The sequence below is a fragment of the Limanda limanda genome, chromosome 20, assembly GCF_963576545.1.
Source record: "Limanda limanda chromosome 20, fLimLim1.1, whole genome shotgun sequence".
Taxonomy (NCBI): domain Eukaryota; kingdom Metazoa; phylum Chordata; class Actinopteri; order Pleuronectiformes; family Pleuronectidae; genus Limanda; species Limanda limanda.
Window position 1 is genome coordinate 9,713,569 of NC_083655.1, and position 26,885 is coordinate 9,740,453.

The 26,885-nt window shown below is 44.2% G+C and overlaps 1 protein-coding gene across 1 annotated transcript in view; it reads right to left on the reverse strand.

Annotated features, from left to right (window-relative positions):
• The window catches only part of prex2 (phosphatidylinositol-3,4,5-trisphosphate-dependent Rac exchange factor 2), an 87,078-nt gene that overhangs the window by 54,272 nt on the left and 5,921 nt on the right, over positions 1-26,885 (reverse strand). The window contains exons 2-10 of the mRNA XM_061094108.1: positions 15,535-15,606; positions 14,385-14,507; positions 12,540-12,644; positions 9,365-9,466; positions 8,338-8,499; positions 5,334-5,467; positions 4,701-4,804; positions 3,240-3,389; positions 2,556-2,697 (exon numbers count right to left, since the gene is read on the reverse strand). Coding sequence (XP_060950091.1) covers positions 2,556-2,697; positions 3,240-3,389; positions 4,701-4,804; positions 5,334-5,467; positions 8,338-8,499; positions 9,365-9,466; positions 12,540-12,644; positions 14,385-14,507; positions 15,535-15,606 — 1,094 coding nt within the window. The remainder of the gene's footprint in view (positions 1-2,555; positions 2,698-3,239; positions 3,390-4,700; positions 4,805-5,333; positions 5,468-8,337; positions 8,500-9,364; positions 9,467-12,539; positions 12,645-14,384; positions 14,508-15,534; positions 15,607-26,885) is intronic.

The following is a 26,885-nucleotide window of genomic DNA, read 5'->3' on the forward strand; positions in this document are numbered from 1 at the left end:
TCTCAAATTTTGTCATGAATTTTTTATATTATACAGAAATAGTTAGAATTGGAAATCAAGTTTTTAGACTAGGAAAGCCAGGAAACTGAAAGACCAATGAATATATCTCCCAGTTTTTACTATTCATGTTCTGCTTAAATCCATCATTTGTGTTCGCTGATCCTGTGAACGTTGTATTCCCGGTGATGTCAAAATCAAGAGCAGAAGCTGACTCAGGGAAAAGGGCTTTTCTTACAGGATGTACGACCTTTTTGTTGAGCTCTAAAAGGGTGTTTCCTTTGGAGTCGATCACAACAGCTGACACTACCGTCTGTCATATGCAGAAAACACAAACACTTTGAATCCCTTTGGTTTTTCTGTTTAAAATGGTCAAGTATCAAGCGTAGGTGGCTGTCAGAGACATTTTCTTTGATGAATTACACCGTCTGCAAAACAAAACAACAAATAAGATTGTACCAGTTTAGGGGAGGAGTTCAGGGCCCAGAAATAGCTCTCGGCTTTAAAAAAAACAAGAAAAAGAAAATGAAATTCCAAAAGAGAACGAGGAGTACTAGGAGGAGAATAAAGAGAGAGCGTTTCACAATGGAGGGAGTGGGCCGACTTGAAGCCATAGGCAATGTGGCTTTCATCAGAGACATACCATGCTGGTTCCAATTCGGCAGTTACGCCTACATGTAATCATCTCCAAAATCATGGCAGACCAGGGGAAACACAGAGGGGCTCGGGATGTCTTTTCACTCACACGTGGTCATCCAGGTGTCGGCCAAGTTGTAAATAGAGGGATAGGTTTTCCAAAACGTGCTTCTCTGGGGCTGGTTTCTCACCATATGATCTCCTCAGACTCAATGAGGGGCCTCCTTACGACCAGCGTTTGATCCTTTTAATCTCTTTAGCTGACAGATCCATTCCTCCTCCAGACCACAAGGGTTCTGGTGTTGCCTGCCTGGACCAAAGGAGAAAGTAACTCCTCACTCCAGACCGCCATGAAATGTAACTTGGCCACAACTATGTCCGACTGTTTTTTTCTCTCCACGCTTTTAGAATAACAAGTAGTTTGAAATAACAAGGACTGTTTAAACTAAGGTGACTTAAAGTGTGGTTTTGACTGGCGAAAATTTCGCTTTAAAAAACTTGAAAAACTATGAGAAAACTCGAAACGTGGTGGGGTGTCAACGAGGCAAATTTGTGAGCTCAAAAGTCAAGATAGGAGCCGAGCTTTAATAACACCCAACCCGTTTTAAAATTGCATGGTGTCATCACTCTATAAAAAGACTCCTGGCTGTCACACATGCATTTTTCATTTACAAACATGGGGAGCTCTTCGGCTGCAGCCAGATGTTTGAAGGTTTTATTATCCCCGATCCAGCTCTGTCACCTTCTCAGTCTCACAGAGGCCGTACTCCCCACATGGGGCTTACGATATTGTGAAGAATGGACTTAAGAATTGAGGTTATACGTTTCTGTGCTTTCCCTGCTGGGAAGAGAACAGAAACCCATCAATCCCATCAAGATTTCTTATGAAAAGCTTTCAGGCTCAATAAAAAGAATATTATATCTCAGTTTGATGATCGGGTGGCAGTGTCGCCTTAATACTTGATTCTGAGTGAGACTGCAGGAGATCTAGAAGTTAATTTAAGCATTAATTAAATATTTTCCTGTGTGATGAACCCGGGAAACTCTGACACCAAGAAGTCTCCTACTTACATGATAAAAGCAAACTGAAACTCATGCGAATTTAAAATAGCTCAAGGATGGGATTTTGATCAAAGTACCCTCTACAGTAAATATTCTCACCTTTCAGCAAATGCAGGAGAGTTGGGACTTATTATGTAAAGATCGGAAGTGCCCAGGTGTAACCGTGAAAACTCGAGGACACTATGATAATGAACATGTGACAAATACACACAGCTGCCTTCTGGACTAACAGGTCCTCTACCTCACTGATTCCTCAACACAGAGTTTATTGTAATCGAACATGGACGAGGGCGAGAGCGGGCAGTCAGCTGAGCCTCACAGGGATATCGCCCTGTGATTTATGACCGGCATTCAATGGCCAATCCGTCCCCAGACACCACACCGATAATCCTTAAATAAGATTCATGGGCTAAATCTGGCTGGATTGGATTTTCCCATGGCTGAGAAGACAGATATACATAACACTCAGTCTCCCGACCAAATAGAAGAAAACGCTTTCTTCTTCCAAGCTGCTGTCTTTCCAAATCCTTCCCAATTTAAAAATGAAAGCCGGGTTGGAGAAACCGATCTCTATTACAAGAGTGTTTTCTCAATCGGCACTCGACTCTCTACAGGGCCTCACCGCCGATTTTATACGAGATAAAAAAGCCCCACAAATCTGAAAAGTACAAATACACAGAACTGGGTATGGATATTTATTCTGATTCATCTGAGAGGCTCAGTCATCTACACCTCACCCCCTCACATGTTTACACTGTATCTTACAGTGTGGTCATACAGAGGTAACCGCAACGACTGAACACTTTGCCGCTTCTTCACCGGACACACCACAGTGTTGAGATCAGCGACGGGAGCCATACCTTCCGAGGAAGCACTTGGGGAAGGTGGTGAGCTTGCGCTTCCGATCCTTAATGAGGTGGCCCTTGGTCATGAGGTGGTAGAGCTTCTCCCCCTTCTCTGACACCATCACCCACGTGTCCTGCTCCATGCCGAGCCTCAGACCTACGCAGCAGAGCAGGGAGGGAGGGAGGGGGCAAAAAGCCTCTCAGTGTCATGACATTAATAGCATTCTTGCACTCAGCTAGACTGGATGTGACATCAATTACTAAATGAAGAAGGTTAATGTCTGCTGATTCCAGAAGATAATTAGCTGTGCCTTTCAGTGTCTGTCATCCAATGGTCTGAGACAGGCTAGGCAGGTTAATGACTGACATTGTGAAGAGTTGATCATGTACACAATCTCACTGTAGAGAAAACAGAAAATCTTCACTGTGTGTTTTCCTTAGACAAAAAGAGACAACCTGCACTTCTGTTCTAATGCCCTAAAATATCTTCCACATACGAATCAGGCCTGGGATTCATTCCTTTTTTAAATATTCAGTTTAAATTACTTTGCAGTGATCTTCTCAAACACAGCTTGTCAGTTCTATAATCCACGACTAAAGTTAAAATGGAAAAGGGAAAAGAAAAAGGGGATTTTCCCCTGACTAAACCAGTGAACAGCCCCCCACCCTGATACTGACACACCAAAAACGTCTCCTTACTTTTCCTCCGCTCCCTCTCCTTCATGACGGCCTCCAGCCACTCCTGCTTCTCTTCTGGGGTCTTGGCCATGCAGACGAACCACTTGTTCTTGGCCGTGTTGTGGATCTTCCAGCCGTTGTTCACTATGTTCCCGCTGCTGTGGTAGTCAGCTGTGAGGCAGAGGAGGAGAAGAGCACACAGACAAGAGTTCAACTTACTCTCGTTTTTATAAAGCTCCCTCGGAGGGGTGGAACGACAGCAAATCAACTTTTAAGTTTAACAGTCGTTTTTGAAAGGGAGGGCCATCACTCAGTGGTCGCTGCTGATCCTGACACTGTGAACAGAGTTGTTGGGAAGTCGGGCTCGCAGTAAAACAAAGGATACCGCATTAAACGCAGCAATAACATGGGGCACATATGATGATCCAATGATTTGATTTACAGAGAAGCAAGACAACGAGCAGGAAATAGACACAAACAATCTATACAACATGCATCATAACAACTGAGCATATCACACTCTATATCTCTGTGCAAACACTGGCTGCTGACTTATTTTCCCGAGATGTTGTGCCAGCTCTCATTCCCTCGTTATTGAGTGGTTTATCGATTAATCACTCTTCTCCTTTAATGAGATAAACAAGAGGACACGCATGCAGGAAAGGAACCATCCGTCAGCATTATTTCATAATTTTCTTCAGAATACTCCTGCAAAGCCGACCGCTGCTGGTGATTTACCATCTACCGTGCCTACGCTGATACTGTATGTAGACATTGATGTCAAGAACTCTAGCAAATGGAAGTGAGCCCTTGACCGTTAGTTTAATCTCAATCATTAGAGGCGTTTGTCGACCTCAGGCAGCAAGTGTGTGCTCGGGAAAAGGTTGTGGCGCTTTCACTGCACAGGAATCTCAGCTAAAATACCCCTGTCGCCCTGCATTTCAGATCGAGATCGGCCGCCTGTGGAGCGGAACACCCACGAGTTACTGCACCGCCGCCTGCCTCGCGTGTTTATCCACCCGCTCCCTCCTCAAACGCTTCCACCTCTCACCGAAAAACACCCGATATTACAGCCCAACTAGGCCTGCAGCAGAGGAAATGATGGCTTCTACAAATATAAATGATAATCGGTGGCTATGTGAGGCCAAGAGACACAAGCCCTCGAGTTCACCAAGCTCCAGCAGCAGCGCATACCCAAAGGATATGTAACTATAGATGTCTAAACAATGTTTATAGGTAAATCTCATTTTTCAATTGGCGATCCAAGTTAAAAAATCACACGGCCGTGCACCAGCTCAGGCCAAGGACTGGGTTGTCAACTTTCCTGTGTGGGTAATTATGGCATATTTTTAAACTCCTGCTGCCAGGAGCGCTGAAATAAAACATGAGGATGTGAGAGCGGGTGAACGAAGACAGGGAGAAAGAAAATCAAACATTTATTTGTCCAAAATAAATGTTGGCTCTTTCTACAGGAGCACTCACCCGTGCCGTCGTCCACATTTTCCACCTCCATCACCTCGGTGTTGATTCTCCCTCTGAAGAGGTAGCGAGGACCCTCCGTGGCTGCCTTGCTGTTTTTTAAACGCCTTAAACAAAGATAAACAACCGCATGAGTTAGCCAACATGATTTAATCATATCATTATGACACTTCCTGTGTAATTTGTCTCACTCAAAGTTCATTCAGGGTTTTACAGGCGACTAATTTCACTCATATGACGTTTGTCCATATGTACAAATCAAATTAAGTGAGGAGGTTATTGAATTTAAGGTCACGGCTACACATTTCTCTGGCTCTCTTTCTTTTTCTAGTTGAAGAGTTTGTGTGAATGACGTGCAGACACTCCACTCGTTCAGACAAAACAAAACTAAAACTAAAATGTTTCCCACAGTGCATTGCTCCGTTTTCTCCAGGAAAAAAATAGTGCAGGGAATAATTTAGGAAAGCCATGCTCTGTAGGCGTACAGAGGCTGAGGGAAATGAGAAATTAGCAAGAAAGAAAAACACATTTTTATTCTGTGGCTTAAGAAAATACACACAGCAATTACACTTTGCATTAATCTTCTGCTTTGTGGATTTTGTCGGTGGAGCAATGAGAACAAGAGAGCGCAGACACCTGTTTTTCTTCTTGCAGTAAACCAGGAGCTTGTCAAACAGGAAGAAAATCCTCTCTTGTATGTTTCCAGCTGAGATCTTCAAAAGGACGCCATGCATGAGCATCTCCGTACACGTATCAGTTATATTGGAGCCCTGGAAATGGACATATAGACAAAAAGGTCAAACAGACAGAAAAAAAAAACAGAAGCTTGGATAAAGATTGACAGGATTTACAGGAAATGCTGAAAAGATGTCATTCTAACCATAAATATATATATATAATATATAATATAAAGTGTCTACGCAGCAGAAAGTTTCTACAAATTACTTCTATACCGTTCACATTCACATACAGTGTCTGAGCAGGAGATTACAAAGCCCGGCCTTTCCTGTTACCTCTCGGGGGCTGTGAAAACACTCCCTGCTTCCTCGGAGCAGATTGCCGCGGGACTTTAGAATGCGCAGTTGTTAATAGCTTCTATAGAATAACATCCCGTGCAGTCAAGCCCATGCGTTGCATTGTCGCGCCTGGTCACCATATTGGTTGGGGGTTCCTGCTGCATGTGATTAAGTGTGTTGTCGTTTCCCTCACCTTGCCTGTTCTGGGAATTTATGTACCCCGTCCGATCGGGCCCTTCTGAGCTAAAAATATCTCCCATGCGCACAGAACCGGAAAATGTGCTAAGCATTTCCTCCTGCTGGATACATCAGCAAGCCAGAACCTATCCCCACTTTTTCCCTCGTTCTTTCCTCACCCTTTTTATTCTCTTTCTCCTCCCTATTTCCCCTCCTCTTGATTCCCCGGTCAATTCCTCTATCTCTTTCATTCCTTCCTCCACTCTTTTTTTTTCTTTTTTCTCCTGCTGTTTCAGGGGCCTTTTAACTCCCCAGCCCACGGCCAGATGTTAAACTAATTTGCAGCCAGTGATGTGTGCACACCAGGTCCACACGGGTCCAGACTATGTAGTTGTATTTCCGCAACAGAATAACCAATTCTTTCCCTTTGTGCTTCATACGTGTTCAAGACAAACTTGTACTTCTTTCCATGCCTCTTTATTAAATGTTTCTTTGTTTCTGCAGCAGTTTTTTATCACTCTTCACATCAACATTGGTCCAAGCCAGAGCTCCACACAGGGTGTATTCATTTTAAAACTTAAGCAACACTCTAAACACTCAGTCATCTCTAAATCTCAACCCTCTATTTTTACAGGCAGAACTTACAACTACTGTAGAGGATGAAAAATTGGAAAGGATTAAACAGGAAATGCCATTAGTTAAGGAAAAGTTCAGTAAAAAGTTCAAATCTCGACAACCTCAAGTAGATGTGAAGAGAAATAATTTAACTTAAACAAGACAAGTAAACTTCACAAGTGACAAGTGAACCACAACTGAAAACGACTAACCTCTGGTCTAAAACTAACTTCTTCAGTGCACAGTGACATAACACAGACACTTTCAACACTAACCTAAACTGGCAATCACCGCCCTGACAAATGCTGGCAGCCATCGCCATGGTGACCACGACGGGCCATCGCCCTGTCTCTCCCACGCGAGATGAACCTGCCAGGAGGCCCTGCGGGCGGCCAGCTGTGGACCAGGTCAGCGCTAACAAGCAATCAGCCCGGGCGGAGGAACGGCAATGGAAAAAACAGCAGTTCTCACAATCCTCCTCATCCTGCAGTCGTTCCTCAAAAACACCCAAACAGAAACGCAAGATGCAACCGTCACTCAGCTCACTCGCCTTTTCCCCCCAATATACTTTCTCTTCTCTCCCTCTCAGCTCCATCTCCTGTAGGGCTGCAGAGTCTGGCGTGCAGCAGTAACAGGGTCCTGCTCCAGAATGAGCTAATGTGTACAATTAATAAAAGTAATGAGGAGAAACCGCAGAGTTGCTGCCGCCAGGATCATGTCGAGTACAAGATGTGTCACCCCACCCAACACTAAGCCTCAGCCTAATCACCTTATTCTTAGATTGCGTGTGTTTGTATGCATGTGTGTATATATGAAAAAGCTGCAGTGTTTATTTTAGTATGATAACTAATAGGCAGAAATAATGAGATTACCACTTGTATTTGATATTTGAAACCCTGACTTTACATAAATTTCTAATTATCTGTCTGTTTTCTTTCTGTCTATAGTATACTAATGCTTTCAAGATGTCCTTTTTCATAAACATTGGCTAAATATTTATGTTTCTACAGTATGTTTTACTCTGAAAGATGAAAAGAACGTACTTAAAGCTAGATAAATGTTCTGGTAATACTATAACAACATTGTAATGTTGACAGTGATCCAAAAGCAACACATTGAGAAAAAACTACTCGGACACATGTGACGAAGTCAAATCAGGCTCCGCTGAATCTTGTCTCACTCATATCAGGATCGAAAGCCTCAGTAAAAACAATCTGTTACTTCTTAAACCTTAGTCAGAAGCTGTATCAACAAACGCAGCATCTCTATGTCTGCATGTGTCCAGGAAGCCAGTAGGCCCTCTTTGAATGAAGCAGGGTCAATTACACAAGCATCTCATCCTTCTTCAAAATTACCACCAATGTTTTCTCTTCCCAACCAGCACTGGGCCTACTGACCTCTTATTAAAGACGTCCTAGAATGCAGGAAGAGAACTAATTTATAAGGCAACTTTCCAAGGCTGAGGAGTGCGGCCTACCTGACGATGATTGGATCAGTCACCTCAAAGCATAACTGCTTTAACGGCAGGCTCATCCAGGCGGAAAGAATTTGGTCATTGTGAATACAAGTCATTGTTCCCGCAGCGAACGTGAAGGCTTAAAAGGCTACAAAAGTCACGCCACTTGGAATTCTTCTAGAATTGCTGGCGTAGGGCTAAGTGGCTTTAAATAAGTCATGACTTGGAGCTTTGGTGAGGGTTAGCACAGCTGTTTGAGTTAAAGGGAACAGAAAGACCTGACAATACGACACAAAGTCAATACAGCTACTTAAGACAAACGTATTGGGAGAGAATTAAACAATCAAACGCTGTGTGCAGTTTTGTCTAGGCTCACCTCCCAACCCTCGATGTGTGACTGCCATTCCTCCAAAATCTCCAGCTTCTCCATCTGTCTCTTGGCCTCGTTTATGCTGGAGCACACGGCCTTCATCACATGCAGAGACTCCTGCACCAGGGCGTAGTCGTTGTGCTTCTTGGGAGTCCTCTTCAGCAACTCCTGCGTATGTAAAAAACCACATGAGCAGACAGAAATGACCCTGAATGAACTCAAATATGTGGCAAATCTCTGTCTAATTGTAATTTTCACAGCATGACAAGCATGAAAGAAAAGTTAATTTGGTTTTGTGTCCACTCCACATTCTATTACCAGCTCCTGAGTGCAGTGAGTGAAACTTCTGCTCCAGCCAGCCGCAGTGGGATAAAAAAAAAAAAGCAATGGCAATCTCTGCATCTCTAGTCTAAACAGAGCTTCAGCATGTCAGTTTCTAGAGGGCTGATTTATGCTGTTCTGGATATATCTTCAGCCACTGATGGTAATCTTTGTCATCGTGTGGAGAGAAGGATGCCCCGACAGCTGCAAGACTTCAAATGGCAGCGCATCAGATTACCCCCTTATTATTATTACATCTCTGTTCCTGCACTCTTGGCACTTGGGTGAATTAATAGATCATAACAAGATGAATGACATGGGACGGCTTCGGATCAATGACTCCAACAAGCCTTTGAAAGCGCGTTTCATTTCGCTCACTTTTCACGTCCGGAAATGGAAATTGCAAAAACGGAAAAAAACGGCGAGTGCAGGTATGAATGGGCCCAGTCAAAACGTCTGAATGCGCAGCTGGGCGGAGGAGGTGATGAGAGGTCTTGTGTTATTTCTATGATGTGGTTGCGCCGGGGAACTGAAGCAGGGAAGTGTCAGAATATGAGACTAGTGTTTCATTAGCGAGGGAGTGGTTGATGTGAATGGGAAGGGACAGCCCTGACTAATGACTAGGCGGTGGTGGATGAAAAAAGGGCTAGAAGGTGACCTACAGAGGTGGCACAAGGGCGTGGTGACTCCATGATGCATGGACCATACTCACTCTGAGAAGCAATGGGTACTTGCAGATCCTCTGAATAGGAGCTACCAGGTAACCCTCCAGCGGCACCTCTGTGTTTTTCCTGCCTCCGAGCAACATGCAGTTCTGCAAGGAGAGAAGAGGAGAGGAGGTTTAACAAGACTGATGCTAGAGGCTGTGAGGCGTCCATGCTCATCGTAGAGAAAACCAACACTCTTAGATAAAAAATGTAATTGATCAACCTGGATTATTTGGTGGTTTGATGGGTTATAGAGCCAATCTTTAACCTTCCAAACAGCCCACAGAACCATCAGGGCCCCTGATGGTTATCAAACATGTTTCATAATCAGGATTTAAAATCGGGATGGAACCACAAAAGCCAATGGGAGCGACAGAGAGCCTGGAGCAGCTGAGGGTGCTGCCTACCAACGTTAAACATTCTGAGACGATCGTCAGCTAGCTTGCTACCGTTATCAAATTATAAGGGACAGTAGAAGAACAGACAACCAGCGCTCACTTTGCTTTCGGATCATTTTCTGCTCCACTTGATTAGTCTTCTGCTTTTGTTTATTAACATTGGAGGAAGTTGTCGCTCCACGCCAACTCTCCAATTAGTTTCGATCTGCTTCATGAGATCACATGACAATCGTGAGATGGTGGGTCACTGCTTCTAGAGCAGTTATTTTATTTAATATCCCGTAGTGTATGATCTGTGTAGTTTAGGTGTGTTTTTAATAAATATCTGTTATTTTCCTTATGTTTCCTTTGCAACCCGATTTGGTCTTTATAACGCCTGTAGCCTGAGCCCAGCTTAAGTGGTATCATGAGTGATTGAAACTGGGCTAGAGAATTCCTCTCGTGAAAACACACCACCTCTTCCCCTCAGACATACAAACACACTGTGAGCCACACACAGCAGCTGGACAGTGTAAAGCCGGGTACTCAATGTTCCAGCGTGTCTGACAGCTGATGTGACTCTGCCTGATGTGTGGGCGGACTCCCTCTTCCTGTCCCAACACTCGGAGACACTTTCACTGCCACAGGGGAGCATCATGTTGCGAGAACAAAAGATGACCACATCCCCATTGCTGGCTCTCTAAACTGTGTGTGTGTGTGTGTGTGTGTGTGTGTGTGTGTGTGTGTGTGTGTGCACAAGGGGAGTTCAGGAACACTCTCAACATTTTTCTTTTTAGTCACAGCTCCTCGCTTGTCCTCTGTTCAATCTTTTTTTTTCCACTTTTCATTGTTGTCTTTGACAGTTTGTAAGTCTAGTCCCTCTCACTCCTTCGCCTGGGAGCATCACACACTGGCATCGGCGCACCCCCGTCGCCCTGCGAGTTTTAGGACTTCCATAAAAACTGAGCGCTTTGAAATTGAGATCTACAGCAGAGTTACAAACCCAGGAAAACCAGAGTACCACCACAGGCTTGTATTGATTGGCCGGTTCTGGTGTGAGGCACGTGACCTTTGGACTGCATTTAATGGAGTGAGAAATGAAACACACTCATGTCCACATACTATACACGCGATCAGAGAAGAGCGGCCACACGATCTCCATGTCTGATTTACTGTCGGTGTGTGCCTTTAATTTAGGAAGACGGAGGGGGCCGAGGTATTAATTGACTTTGATTTAATGGGGTCTTTATAGCCGCGACCTTTCAGTGACCTAACCTTTCATCGGGGCTGTATCGGTGTCGTGTTACTCTCCGACCTGCACTCAGCTATGGGCTAATACACCTCAGGTCACCTCCCAGGCCCCATGATGACCAGGGTGGGGATATCCGCTAACCTCCACTAAACCTCTGACCCAGTGACCGCTGTTAAACCCGGGTTTGTTGTTAACAGTGTAATCCAGCACCTCATCTTCATTTCAGGTGAGAGGGAGGTGAGAAGGGATATTAGCAGTTGACCTCATAACCACGTAGGTCAGCTGGGTCACTTTGTTAAACCGAAGTTGGACGCTTCGTTAATGCTACATTTGAGGATTTGGCTCGATCGTCTCTAGGAATGCTAGTTAGCTAATGTTAGCATATTAGCAAGACAAGGTATTACTTTTAGTTGATGCTACATCTGAAGGTTATTTAGCACAGTTTGTAATAGCACAGCATATTGGAAAACAACTACATTTAGCATGTTAGCATGTTACTATCTGAATATGAAATATGTTTGATAATTATCAGGGCCCCTGATGGTTCTTGGGGCTGTTTGGAAGGTTAAAGATTAAACATCGACCAGACTAGATTTCTACTCCGATTCTCAGAGTCCAATGAGTCCAAAATTCCTGTAATCTGAGCCTAGATCAACCAACGGCAATTAAAAATCACCATTGTGACAAAAAGTGTACTTGCTCTATATTTCTTAACTATTATTTGAACTTGGATTTAAATATTTTTTGAGACTGCATCTACTCCACCACAGAATATAAGCAACTGAACATGTGTTACAACTAGGGGTGTCACGATACCAAAAATTCAGTAGTCGGTGCCAATACCAGTAAAATAACACGATTCTCGATGTCAATTTCGATACCACGGTAAAAAAAAAGTGCATTATTTGGATGTTGTTAATGTCATATACGGTAATTCAATGTGCTTGCGCTGCGCATATACTGAGGGTTATACGGTAGTTGGGGTCGCATGTGAGTGACGCTTTGTTGTGAGACACGTTATGTGCATTAAATGATACATCTGCCTCACGCCGGGTTTATACCGGACGCTGAAGCGACGCCAAAGCGACTCGTAAGCGCAGCCCCAAGCCTTAAATAACAGCTGGCTCCCATCCACTCCCATGCGCCGCTTCAGCTTCCGGTGTAAACAACCATGTGCCGGCGCGCTAAGGATTAGCGCGGAGCGGCGGCGTTGCTTCCGTGTCCGGTGTAAACCCGGCGTCAAACGCAAAATACTTCCATACACGACTCTTTGTGCCTTTTTAATAAACAAGTCGAGGTGGGGCGAACGCTGCAGCCGCAGTTGCCGTCTTGGTTTTCAGAATGTAAACGTCGACTGGCGCAGCACCAATGCTAATGCTAAGTTGCTAACAGCTGCTGGCATCGAAGCTGACGGTGCCTACGGTACTTCAAAAACTTGGGCATCGGCATCGTTTTGTTATGTTAGTATCGAAAGGTATCGTAGGTATCGGTTCTCGTGACATCCCTAGTTACAACTTGTACATTATGTGGACATTTACAGTCGCCTCTCACCAGTAAACATGTGCGGACACTCCTGATCTTATTGAGCTCCAGCAGCAGCCTCTGCGCCTTCTCGTGGTTCCCGCAGTATTCGTCGTAAATCTGGAAACGGCTCTTCTGCAAAGAGACAGAGAGAGACAGACAGAAAATGATCATTCTAGTATTATTTTTACAGATGGAAAGCAAGAGAAAGAGGGTGACAAAGTCAAAAAGGGAAAAAAAGGAAAAAGAGAGGAATAAATTACCTTGGACAAGGCAATATATAAAAATTATAGGATTCACAGCCAGTATATATTCTTCTCCATACTCTGCTCTCCATCATGAAATAAATAATGTATATGTGGTATGGGGGGCTGCCATTGTATCCTGTCATCTGCCTTGCAGCCATATGACCAACAACTTTCTGCTAAAGCATTTTTCTTAACATCCATCTTCCTTTGTCTTTAAGAGGCAGCAGCAGGAGCCGGCCACACGGCTTCTAAATCACTCACTTCAAAGTCACTTCGGTCTTCAGCCGCGGAGCTCTGCCTCAGAAGATGAAGCTGGCGTGGTGGAGAGATATAACGACCATAACAACAGGCAGGAGCACGTATAAAAGTACAATATGACCCACTGTGCAGTATTATTTTCTTCTTGAATCATGTTTTCTAGGAAATCAATTTATGAAGAACATTTCTTTGTCGGTGGGAGTTTGATTTTTCTGTTGTCCAACAGGGAGGAGTGGACCACAGTCAAGTTGGCATAGTTAACACCAATTTGTGTTTCTGTAGTAAAGCTGGATTGTGTAATGCTTTCTTGGACATTTTAAATACATCAACACAAAGAAAGGAACTTTAAGAAAAAAGCTGCAGAAAAACAGAAAGAAAGCAGAGAGAGAAAGAGGAAAGAAAAAAAAGTCTTATCTCTATGGTTTCACATGATCGCTCATGACTGACTAATGGTCGCAAGTCATGGGTTTTTAGTTATGCTCCAAATTATGATCCATTTTCTCAATGAGGTCACCTCATCAAAAGCCTCACTGTACTATCTGTGCTGTTGAAATAGCTTTCATTCACCTGTATCAGCAGCGGCCTGACAAGAGAAGCCACCAAAAGCCCACCAGGAAAATAGTAAGATTTATTAGACTTTGAAACCTATTATATGCCAGTGTGCCCCCGGGCTCTGTATCAAAGAAATGTGATATATAGTAGGAGAGAACAGTATATCAGAGCCCTATCAAGCATATCACACATGTGCTCTGCCTCATCTTGGGTAATCCAGAGAGATCAATTGATAACATGTGAGTTATCTTATCATTTTCACGAGCACACGGAGGCGTATCAGGATTTGAGCTCTGATAGTAAAGAAGGAGGGAATCTCCTTAGATTACAGGCTCCTGTTATCAGACGTGAACTCTGGAAAATAATCAGACAATCGCAGGCAAGATATCATTTTTGTCTTATGAAGAACCCAGCAGGAGATTGCTCTAGTCAGACACATTCACAGCAACAGGAAAAATCTCCGGAGCGTTCAGGCGAGGTTTGGCGCCAGGGTAGAGCATGCAGGAGGCAGGACGTGACGTGTATGTCTAAGTTGACGCCCACTCGCTCGCTGAGAATTCTATAGACATTATCCTGCTGTATTCTCACGTGGGCATACTCAGACATTCTCTGGAGTTTTTACCAGGGGGTCTTGGAGGGAAAACTCCTGAGAATGTCCAGGGCAACGACTGAGGCATTTGCATTCTCACATACAGGAACATTTAAAGAGCATGTCCGGAGTTTAGTGCATGTCTGAAAGCAGCTTAGGAGAAAAGGCATCAATGGTGACATGATAATAAAATCATATCACCATTGCACAGAAGCATGCGTCCCTTACAAAGTGCAAGAAGCAGCGTCCGATCTCATGATGAGCATGAGGGTCCGGCTGCAGCAGCTCCTCAACCATGGACAAGAAGTCTTTGTGAACGGCCAGAATCTCCTCGATGTTGGAGAATAAAACCTAGAAGAGAGAAAATACACATCAAGACTTCCACGATTACAAATAAGTATATACAGTAGTGTTTTTGTATATTTGTAAACACTTTTTTCCCCCCATTGCAGGTCCTTAGATTGCCCGAATCAATTCTATGGCTTTTTCTGCTTTATTGTGGTCAGGGGCGCTCGGAATAAAGAATGAGGTTTCCTTGTAATGGGCATGTCGGCCTCAAATGTCTTTGATATTTTGGATTTCCGACATTATTGGGGATTTTAACAGAGATGCTAAAAATAGGAACACATTTTTAGGATCTGTTCGATGGTGACTTTGCCTTCATGTGGTGTTGACTTCTGTCCCCTTTCATGCCACTTATGTGGTGGGTATTAAAGAGGGGGAAAAACAATGTGCTGACACTGCATGGAAGCTAGTGAAATAAAATCCGAGCATGAAAACCAGCAGTCTTTTATGGGTTTGTGAGGCCAAAAATAATCCTCAGTGATACAAAGAACAGCAAATCAAATCTGGTAAAACGGGGATCAATGCATTTCCACTCTGGAGGCCTGAATGTCATTCATCTGTTTTAGCCTGTTGCTGCTCAATGACCCCAGTTTTCTCAAAGCCTCTGCGTACAGCATGTTCCCAAACACAACATAGTATGAATAGACATCTCCCAAAACACGGGAGATGCAGTAAATATCCACTGAATGTGTGTTTACCTTCCAGAATAAGCAAACTCCCTCCCACTGTGAGAGAGCATCCTTTATTATCCTCCAGCCAGAATCCTTTATAAATAGATTATATTTACAGCTGCTTCCTGCGTCGCCCACTACTCCTTTCTCCATTCAGAACTTCACTATTTTAGGGTGAAAGCGACCCCCAATGGGTGCTCACATGGGAAACACTTAAATTAGCTTCCATTGCAATTTCCGGTCTTTACGTGGATCAGGTTACAATACGAAAATAATGGTTTGTGCAGAGGAAAAGTCCAACGCATTTGATGTTTTTCCATATCTTAAATATGCAGTCGCACACCTCACAGATTGAACCTCACCTTAACCGTTTCCTCTGTGATGTTCTTGTCGATTTTGGTGGCCGAGTACTGGTTGAGACGATGTAGAAACACCTGAAGGAGGGGAGAGAAGGAAAGCAACAGTTTAAAATTCTGAACTGGCCCCAGGATCAGATAACGCTTGAGCCACCAAACGCTTGTACCTTCGACAGGCAAAGTAGAACACTGCCTTTGAGGCTTTGCGTGCAGCTGCTGCCACAGCAAATTAGCAACCATCACAATGGACACCTGATATCTATATGAAACACAATATTTTCACTGAAAAAAAGGATAATTGCAGCGCGTGGTATTTCAAAGGAGATGTTAAGTGGCTGGAGACGAGTTGGATAGGCCAGCAGCATGCAAATTGAGATGGATGGGAAGTGCTCTTACTTCCCTCAGTCCCTGTCGATGCTGATTCCCAGGCTGCTTCACTGCAGAAGCCCTCAACAACTCATTTAATGCTTCGGGGCACTTTCTGAGCAAATTAAGAGGATGCGCCTCAAATGCATTCGTAAAATGTGACTAAGGAGGGATTAGTTATTTTCTGAAGTCTGCCTGAGGGGAGAGCTTTTAAAGAAGGCATCCATCAACAGGTACCAGACAAGAATCTGTATGTTTATGCGAATGCAAAGCGTGGATACAATTTGGCAGACAGGGATCCATCTTCAGTGAGAAGCTCGGGGGAAAACAAAGTGGCAGCATCAAACTTTGATTTTGATGGATGTGTGTGATGCACTTCAGGGGGAACGTCTGATGAAATCCAAAGCAAGGCTTGAAAATCAAATCATTCATAAAATATAAAGTACATGGATAATTAAATTCCAAAGCACAGAAGTGTAGCGTCAACATACTTGACATTAAACAACAGCACAGTCCCCATTGTTCATACTGCTGTCAATTCTACAGTTAAACAGCAGAAAGAAAATGTCCTCAGCATAACAAAAACACACTTGTGTTATGTCGCCTTAATGGCATTTGCTTTCATTTTTCCATGTCACACAGCTCATCTTATTTAATTTCCAAGGATATCCAGGTAAAATAAAGTGTGCACTTAGATTTTATTATAATAAAACAAGGAAACGCTTGAAAATGAAATGAATGAAGGTAAATTATCTAAATGAAAGAAAAGTGAGGCATAAAATAGTGGTTTTCAGAAAAGGCAGCGGGGCTGTTAAATTTCAATTTTTGACTTAATTGGCCCGTCGGATCCTCTCACAAAACCAGTGCAACATGACAGACAACATAATAGGCAAAGAGACAGCGGTGAGTCTGTCACGGAAAAACACTACAGCGGCACAAAGACTCATTTCACGGTGCAGCAAAGTAGCAAAACAGCAGTTGCTGAAACACATGACCCGACATGATGGAGCTGCACACTGAGTGTCACAGTGTCAGTGTCACAGTTAGTGCAGTAAGAAGTTGCATCTGTCTTTGCAGTTGACCCCAACCATGGGCATCGTTTACTGCCCCACTGAGGGCCATAATGCCATCTGTTGCCCAGTGCAGCCTGACCTGAGCGAGCTGTAATAATACAACCGCGAAGCCTGTAAACAGTTTTCTCTAATGAGCAGACAAGCTAAGAATTATCCTTTGACACGAAAAAAAGAACTAAGTGAGTGGTTGTGACTCGGACCGTTTTATTCGGTTAACTGTGAACAGATGGAAAGGTAGTGGGGCTAAATCAGTGGTTAATTCTCAATTTCTAGCAAATTACGCAGCCAATGCTCTGTTAACATTCTAAGCAAAACAGCATGACGTGAAAGAAATTACTGAAATCATCTTAATCAAATTGTATTGACGTCAAGCAGCACTTCAAAAGGAAGTGTGGAAGTGAATGCCTGAATCTGGGTTTGCGGTTTGGAGGGGGGGGGAAAGCGGGGCTTAAATAATCGGCCTCTTTGTTGTAGGCCAACTCCACGCTGATTACCATTCTGTAGCTGCCTTGCCTCGCAACTCTGCCACTCACGAGCATTAGCATCTGATTAGCAATTCTAATATGTACAAACACGGAGCAGACTTCGACAGGCCCTCACAAAGGCCTGACAGCGCTTACTGTAAAGGACCGTAGCTGAGCAGAAGTAGCGCTAATTTGCATCAGAACTCCTGCTTCCTTTCATCGAAGTGTGACATCCAACATGGGCTCATTAGGGAGTCTATCACTTCAGTTTTAATAATTAAAGGCCGGCGCATGCTTCTGCGTCGTCAGGGGCTCGCAGGCACGCAGCTGTAACGCAGGACTCGTTCTCATTCATGGTTCTCCAACCGTTGCGCGTGTTGCCATGCAATTCCCCGCCAGAACACTAGGCGCAGTAATGTTTTTTGTCGAAGTCGGCTCTTCTTCGTGTGTTGCACGAAGAAGAGCGATTTATTTACATCGCCACGGCGGCTCCTCTGAGCCTTTTTCTGGCGGAAAAATCCGCCGGTTAGTGACGGGTTATACTAGTGGACATAGTGTCGGATCTCTTCTGCCAAGTGCTCTTCTATCTGGTCCATATTCGTTCTTCTAAATCTTCCGTGGTTTCCGGGCATGAACCGGAAATGCGACTCCGGAAATTATGTAGTCAGCAGACCAATCACAGCCCTCGCGGCCGGGTGACGCTTGCGGGGCTTTGCCGTCTAGTTAGAAAAATTGGCCGACGCACGTAAGGACGTAGGAAGGGCCGTGAGGGGCCCGGAAGGGCTCTTGCGTCTCCGTTCCCGTGAAAACGCAGAAGCATGCGCCGGCCTTAAGAGTTAATCCAACAGGAAATTATCGCTAAATCTGGAAGGCGCTAATTATCCAGAGTCTCTACAGCTTAGGGGGCTCTGCTGCCAAAATATCAGAAGCCACACTGCAGATGCTTATCAGGAATAAGAAGCATTAGAGAAACCACACAGTGAAATGGAGTGCAGGGACTCTGAGTCTGATTGGATAGAGATATTAGACTGTGTTATCACCCAAAAGATAAGACAGTGTATGGGTTTTGTCACACAGAAGTGAGGGTGTAAAATTTAAACCATTCTTTCATGTAGTTTTGAGGTAAGTTTACCACACAGAGAACAGACTCAGCCACACAAAAAGTCTGAAAACTTCTACTGAGGCAGTTTGGCTCTGGCGTTAGAATTGTGGACGGGTCAGATTTGCATTGTGGGGACGACATGTCTCTTCCGTAGAAGCGGCCAAGTCTGCCTTGTTGATGTTGTTAAGAGACTAATCCTGGAACAGCTCCACAGACAGTGAATGGGAAGTTTACTGACTGACTGTCTGAATGGATTCATGGACACAGTCACAGTATCATGGGGGACTGGGGCTATAAGACCATTTCCAGGTCCGGACAGAGTCTGTCTGCGCTGTCGTACAGCTTGTTTACCTGAAAACAGATTCATCTACATGTAGAACAAAGGCAAACGCCAACAAATTTGTCAACTTGGAAAGACAATGAAATTCGAAAGCCATAAAAGCAGAGGCCAAAATTCTCAAACAAGTTGCCGGGAGAGAAGTTGCACAAACCTTCTATATGAGTGTGGCCTCCCCGAACAGAATGATATGTCATGTCCCGCCTCCTGCAAGCGCTACCCAGGCGACACCCCTCCCCTGTATGTGCCGGAAGTTCACCTCATGTGACGTGAACAATCTCCTGCCCTGTTCTTCTTATATGAAGGCAAACTCCAGTTATCTAGAGGTCATGTCTTAAAACGCTATAAGAATCATGAATAGAAGATTCAAATAAACTGCATCCAAAGCATGATTCTTTACAGCAGTTTCACACTAAAAGCATTAAGTGTTTTAGTGGCTACAGACTTCAGACAGATTTTTGGCTGCACCGACCTCGGTGTGTCAGGTCCCTCGTAGAAAACCCCTGTCACGTCTGATTGAGCCGATGTTTGAGTATTGTAATGGAAATTTGATCTGTGTTTGAAACCTGTATAAGCCGGTAGTTGTCCAGAAGATTCCCCCTGAACGAGTGAGCTTGTTGATTTTATTTCTGTCATGTCTCCTGCTCGCTCTACTGAGGCGCTGCCCCTCTCCTCAACCAAACAGAACATTTCCAACACGTCTCACATGGACAATCTCCGGTTGCGTGTTGCATGTGTAAAAAGGCAGACTCAGGACAAGGCTCAGACTCGATTCTGCAGACATTGTCCAAGTGGAAAAACAGCTCAAATAAAACAGCTATTCTGTCACTTCTGACTGTCGATCTGAGTTATCTTTTTCATGTGAATAAGTCGAAATCAAAGCAGAGTCGAGTCTTTACCGCAGTGATTTTGTAAGATGATGTCAGGGGAAATTATAAATGAGAACAAGCAGAGAGCAGAAGAGAAACAAATAGATAAAGGGAGGAAAGTCGTAGACATTGACCATTGCAGTCCAGCCGTATACTTTCCATGACAGTTAAAAAAATGATAAGAGAGAATTAAGGAAAGTTATTCCAATAGTTAAGACACAGAAATGCACACGTCACTCATTTGAAGCATGTGATCATTTCTTTCTGCAAAGAAATTAGGCCGAGGCTGTTTTTATTCCTTGTTACTTACTATATACATACAGACATTGTCTTAATCATGGATCCACATCATTCAAAACTCATTCTGTTTCCTGAGGCCCATCTACAATCACCTAGATTGTCACTCTGATGGCTCGGGGGGGGGGGGGGACTCCACATTAAAACCCCATTAAGTTTTTCATTATTCCACAGAGCAGATGGGTGCGATGAATAGATTGGGCCAATCACTGCATGTGGCCCTACCTGCCATTAATCAACACACGCTCACAAGCTGTGGGCTTCAAGGGTGTGCCTGTGGAAATTGTGTCTGTGCTGCCAGATGTAATCATGTGCAGATTCAAAAAAGAAGAAAAACATGTGATAAGAGCCCAATGTTTACTGAAACTCAAACCAGGTTGAGACAGCAGACCTGCAGGACACACCAAACATACCATCACCAACTTAAAACCGAATTTCTGCATAGCGAGTCAAGAAGAGGTGAATTCATTTCTATTAGAACCTCCACGTTCTCCGATCTGTTGAATGACTCCTCACCTCTGGTATTTTATGGTCCCACATTGTACGTTAAAAGTTTTTTTTTTTACTTTTGCGTTGAACACTAGGGGGCAGAGTCCAAATATGAAACAGAATTACACACGCCAAACAAAACTGTGTGGAAACGAGTTGTGAGGCTCATTCATGCTCAATGTCAGATACAGAAACAGACAAAGCCTTCTGTCCAAACTTCTGTCCAAATCATGGGGGGGACTGCAGCCACTCGTTCAAGTGAGACGACCACAAGGAGGACATTTCAAGCCTGGCCAAACTTTTTGTGGAGTGATTTTGCAGTTTTGTAAGTTGGACCTCTGCTGTTTTGAACACAGCCACTTTTATCTCTTACTTAAGACGTACATTATCAAAACTCTCTGTGTTTTGTAGTTAGGGTTAGATTACATGTGATAAGAGCCCAATGTTTACTGAAACTCAAACCAGGTTGAGACAGCAGACCAGCAGGGCACACCATACATACCATCACCAACTTAAAACCGAATTTCTGCATAGCGAGTCAAGAAGAGGTGAATTCATTCCTATTACAACCTCCACGTTCTCCGATGTGTTGAATGACTCACCTCTGGTATTTTATGGTCCCACATTTGCGCCGATGTACGTTAAAAGTTTTTTTTTACTTTTGCGTTGAACACTAGGGGGCAGAGTCCAAATATGAAACAGAATTACACACGCCAAACAAAACTGTGTGGAAACCATACAGTCTGGTGGAAAAGACTTGTGAGGCTTATTCATGCTCATTGTCAGATACTGAATTAGATACGGAAACAGACAAAGCCTTCTGTCCAAACTTCTGTCCAAATCGTGTGGGGGGGAGTGCAGCCACTCGTTCAAGTGAGACGACCTTAGGACACGAGGAGACCATTTCAACCCTGGCCAAACTTTTTGTGGAGTGATTTTGCAGTTTTGTAAGTTGGACCTCTGCTGTTTTGAACACAGCCACTTTTATCTCTTACTTAAGACGTACATTATCAAAACTCTCTGTGTTTTGGAGTTAGAAACATTCAAACCTGCACTGGCCTAAAGTGGATGTCTTGCCTCACAACCATGCCGATGTAAAAGACCCATGGAAGTTACAGTAACTCATCTGGTTCAATCTCAAGTGACAGTTCGCTCAATAACTTTTGCTGTAATATGTTCAAGAGTAGGAAAGTTGAAATCACCCCTCGTCCTTTGGATTTTAGCCTCATAGTAAAGTAAAGTAAAATGAGAGGCACAGGGGCATTGAGACCAACTGGAGGGCTGTTTCCATGCCGACTGAGTGTGTGGCGTGCCAACCTAGGTCAGGAAACTCTGTGAATAGATATTATGCAGCGTTGCCCCCCCCCTCCACTGGTTCTCTCCGCCACATTGGAAAGATACAGAGGAAGGCTAGCCCCTCCCCCTGTATATGTTTATCTCTGTCAATGAAACAGATGAACCACACCAGAGATAGTTTGGCAACAAAACAGAGGCGGCTCGCTTCCTGAGGCAGCTACCAGTGATATAACAGAAGGACAATGATAGACATTTTTGAGCTTCATAATAAAGTGTGTGTACAGTATGTTTGCCAAGCCAGAGCAAGTGGTTGTGACAAAGAGACGGTACAGTGACTGTGGAGTGAGTCGACAAGTAAAGGAAGAAAGTGCAAGGGGAAGAAACTGCATGGCGTTCATTAATTTAAAGTCACACGCCCTGAAGAACGGGCTGTGATTGGAATAAAAAATCCTGCCAAATGAGCCAAACAGCATCACACAGATCCAAAGAGCAAAATGATGCAGAACATTTTCAGACAAATTAAATTATAATTCATCCAGCTGCTTCCATGCAACATCTTCAAACATCTGCTTGAGCGTTCAAGGAGGAGTGGGCAGGACCACAGTGTCAGTTTAATGTATTACATGCATAACAGCCATTTTGGGTCCCAGCAGATTCATCCATTCAACTGGAGAACACCCTGCTCTCTCTGAAATGGCAGGGAATAAAGAAGTGTAAAGGCAATAACAGATTTATCAGCTTACTTTTCGGGAACTTATTCAGTTACCGAAGCTCAACTGCATTTGCTGCAGTGCAGGATCTGTTGCTCACATCTGAAAAAGCTCATTGGCACTCGTCCTAATGTCGAGGCCTTTCCCGAACTCTATTGGACAAGCTGCTTCTTTTGTCCACTAATCTGCATGGATTCATATTTAGAGAGATGTTAACCAAACACTATGTTTTCTACTTTACATCATATTGTTGCAATAAAAATGTAAATGCATGGGGCTATCACACCACATAAGTGCAGGTATCCCATTTTATTTTTTATCCAGCGTCTGTGCTCGAATCTCATCTCGTTAGCAAATACAAAACGGGAAACAAAGTCCATTCAGTGTCGGAGATGGAGACACAAACAGGCAAGTTCCACAATTGACAAAGCCCACCAGAGGGAATCACCAGACTGTGAGGATTTGCTCATTAATGTAGCACTCCTCTGTTTCTTTGTCATATTCCTCCTCCGGGGAGACAGAGTGAAAAGTAAAGCAAGTCAAAGGACCACAGGTAACAGGTGGGCCGGCAGCTCGGCAGCCTCAGGAAACAACCTGAGTCCCTGGATTTGAAAATGAGAGAGTAAAGGGGATAGAAAGAAAAAAAGACAGACAGCATAAATAGATAGAAATATGCAGAGGAAGTACAGAGAAAAGAAGAAGGGGGGGGGGGGAGAGGCTTGTTTGGCCTTCTTAACATGGCAACTCTGTAGGGAGGATATGGTGCCTTTACCGTACTTCCTCCACAGCGGAACTACTTTCTTACTGGAATTCAAAACTGCAGAGGTCTCCCATACAAAACATCCTACATACGCACACACACACACACACACACACACACACACACACACACACACACACACACACACACACACACACACACACACACAGTGGATTCCTGGTAAGCAAAGAACTGAACTTTCCCCCAAGAAGTACCGACCAGAGACAAACAGCCAGGCTCTGATGCTGAGCGCACACTGGGGAACATCCGAAACGAGAGAAAAGGCTCTTTGTAGCTTTTCTCCCTATAAACTACACTCCCTGCGTCTCCTCAGCAGGTCCTCATGACACCTCCAGAAGTCATCCTGCACGCTTCTTATCTCACTCGTCTTCCCCACAATGGCGATGTGCAGAGGAAACAGTCACTATAAATACAGTGGGGAATGTTAATATGGCTATCTCGGGAGTGGTTATTAAGGCTCATCTGCACAGCTCAGTGCAGGGTCTCTGGTTTTAATTAGCAACGGGGAACATAGTGAGTATTCATTTCACAGGATCTTCCAGCGAACAAAGGTCCATTTGTTTCAGGAGCACTTGTTCGCTGTCGGCCGTCTGCATGAGCACCAGAATAAATAAAAAACTGTGGATTAAGACGCTTCTTTCAAGACAATAGATAGTTTGGGGATTTTAATTGGAAAGCTTATTGTTTTAGGAAACGGACAAAAAACATAGGGACAAATCGAGCTTGTATGAAAACATTTTGAACAAGAATTCACAAGGGATGAAGGGAAAAGAGATGCTCTTCCTTTTGGTGTTATTCTTGTCCTTTCACTGACCCTGATACCCAAGGAGATTCCAAACCAGCTGGAAAGAAGCAATTTATCTAATGAATATGTCTGTGGCCAATGTCTGTGCCTGGCTCCTGGTGAGTTGACGTTGGAGTGAGTGTAAAATTATGCTCGCGGTCATGTCCGTTTAACCGTTTTTCAGACAGACTCCGTGTCTGTTCAATTTCACCCATCGTGGCGCGGTAAATGTCTGGCATCTCCAGCATACCAGGAATATCTTTTGACTCGTGGAATTGTAAAACAGAGCGACGACGAGATGACGAGCCTCCGGGGGATAAGTGTTGGTCCTCAGAGACCAAGCTGGGAATGCTTCCCCTATTTCCACGCGCGGCCAAGCAAACCATCAGCCACTGATTCACATCAGAGCCACGTAGCAGCACCGTGTATTGATCTCCGAGATGACAGAGCAGGATCGTCTGTCTCCCGATCTGTAGCGTGACTGTCACACACCCAGACAGCACATTTCATTACCCCTTCAGACTTCCAAATTTTCTGCTCCCCGCCATCCATTTCAGCAGGACTGGCAAGAAAAAAGGGAAACCTGCAGCGTCAGCCTCTCTTACACATGACAGAGCAGGACACAGTGGAGTATGGAGAATATGACAACTACACTCCCTGCCAGATTCTCCTCTGCTCTCAATCCCCGAGCACAAATGTTGAGAGTGTGCCCACTTGCACAAACATCCGTTCCTGCCAGGGTTGTTCTCCTCAGGACTTCCTGAACTTTCTGTGAATCGACTAAGCAGGAGGCTGCAAAAAAACAGTTACATTATGGACTCTTACTTTAAAGCTGCTCTAATCAGATTAAAAATCAAGGAAAAAAATCATGTGTTAGGCGAAAGGACACGCACACACACAAGAAAGAAAGACCGACAGAAAGGATGTCTGCACAGAGACAGAGAGACACTTGTCTATCTCAGAGCGTTTTTGGCAAGTCCTATTCAAGAGCTTAATGAAATAATTGAGATTGAAGTGGAATTTCCCATCGTGTCTGGCCGGGCGAGCTCGGGATGTTAATGGACATCGAGCCCAGAAATGCAGGACGGACAGAGACATGAATGACATGGAAAGTGTGATTTTGAACCACAGAGGAAACATGCAGACTAGTCTAGACATTCTGAGTGGGACACTTCGTCAAAAAAAGATCTGAAATTCTAGAGACTGCAGCACAGTTTGTGGGATAGGTCATGATAGGACATGAAATGGCTAGTAATTAAATTTGTAAATGCAATTACCTTAATTGGGTTAATAGGGAACATACAAATATTTAATTGGTTTACAAACATATTGTCGTCTTTTAATATTGTCATCCAAAAATGGCTATTAAGGCAGGATTGAGAGTGCTTAACCAACATTGCCAGTGTGTGTGTGTGTGTGTGTGTGTGTGTGTGTGTGTGTGTGCCCTGCCAAAGACCAAGCCAGTAAAAACAGGGGCCCCCTTGTGATGATGACCCCTTCACACCGCATGAACATCCTGATAAGTGTCTCTCAGAGCCCCGCCACTTTTCTAGTTGTCTCACGTAAATCCACCACGTGACCCGGCAGCTGGCGGCGGCTAAATCAAAGGCCGCCTTCTCCTCTGGGCAGAGAGACAGTGACAGCACCACCTCTGCCTCCTGAGCTGCTGAAGCCGATGCAGGGGTCATATAATCCCTATCGCAAATGTAGTCAAGCATGCCTGTGTGTGTGTGCATGTGTGCGTGCGTGTGTGTGTGTGTGTGTGGAGCAGGAAGCATGCAGCACAATGTACAGATGGGGAGGGCCAGGAAGGAAGGAAATCCTGCTTGAAAAATGGCCTCTGAGACAAAAGCAAAAGAACCCTCTCCAGAGTAAGACCCCTGCAGCAAAAGGAACATTACTCTGACAGAGAGGAGGTGTACAACAGGCCTGTAACCAGAAGGTTATAAACAATGTTGTTATAGATTAGATGAGACTGGACTACACGAAAAGTCAAATGGATTCCCCTACGGAGGCTAAACTTCTAAAGCAGGAGCAGAAAAATACAGAGGAACAGGTAGATTGCTTGCACAGTAATATGAAGTCACAGCCAACAGCTGGTTAAACTACCTTGGCTCAAAGACTTGGGGGAAACCCCAGGACCAGAACCTCTAAAGCTCCCTAATGAGCATTTGACTTTACAGGGTATTGTGTAGCGGACTTCCTGGAGTTTCCACTTGTTGCACAGATCTAAGCCCAGGATTAATCCATCCATTATCTATACTGCTTATCCTTTGAGGCCTACATGGGAGCTGAGACAAACAACCATTCATTCTCACATTTACACCTACAGACAATTGTTCCAATCTCAAATCAATCTAATCCCAAAATGCATGTCTTTAGACTGTGGACGGAAGCCAGAGTACCCGAGTGAAAACCCAGGCAGACATGGAGAGAACATGCAAACTCAACAAAGGAAGGCCCCTGACCAAACCAGGGACCAATAACCTTCTTGCTTTGACGCGACAGTGCTAACCACTGCACCACTGCACCACTGGGCTGCTCTCAGCCAATGATCAGGCACCTAATTCAACATAAAACCATGATTTGACAGTTTTACACAGATTTTGATACCTTTGACAGACCTCCTGATTTCAGTCACCATGTTAAGCAAATGCTTAAATTGTTCAAACCCGCCCGACTCAGCAGACATTTGGCTTTCTGAATGCATTTTGGCCAGCACCATATTGGGCTGGGGATAAATGCCAAGTCAGAACAAAGGTCAACAACATGATAAACTACCTGCATCG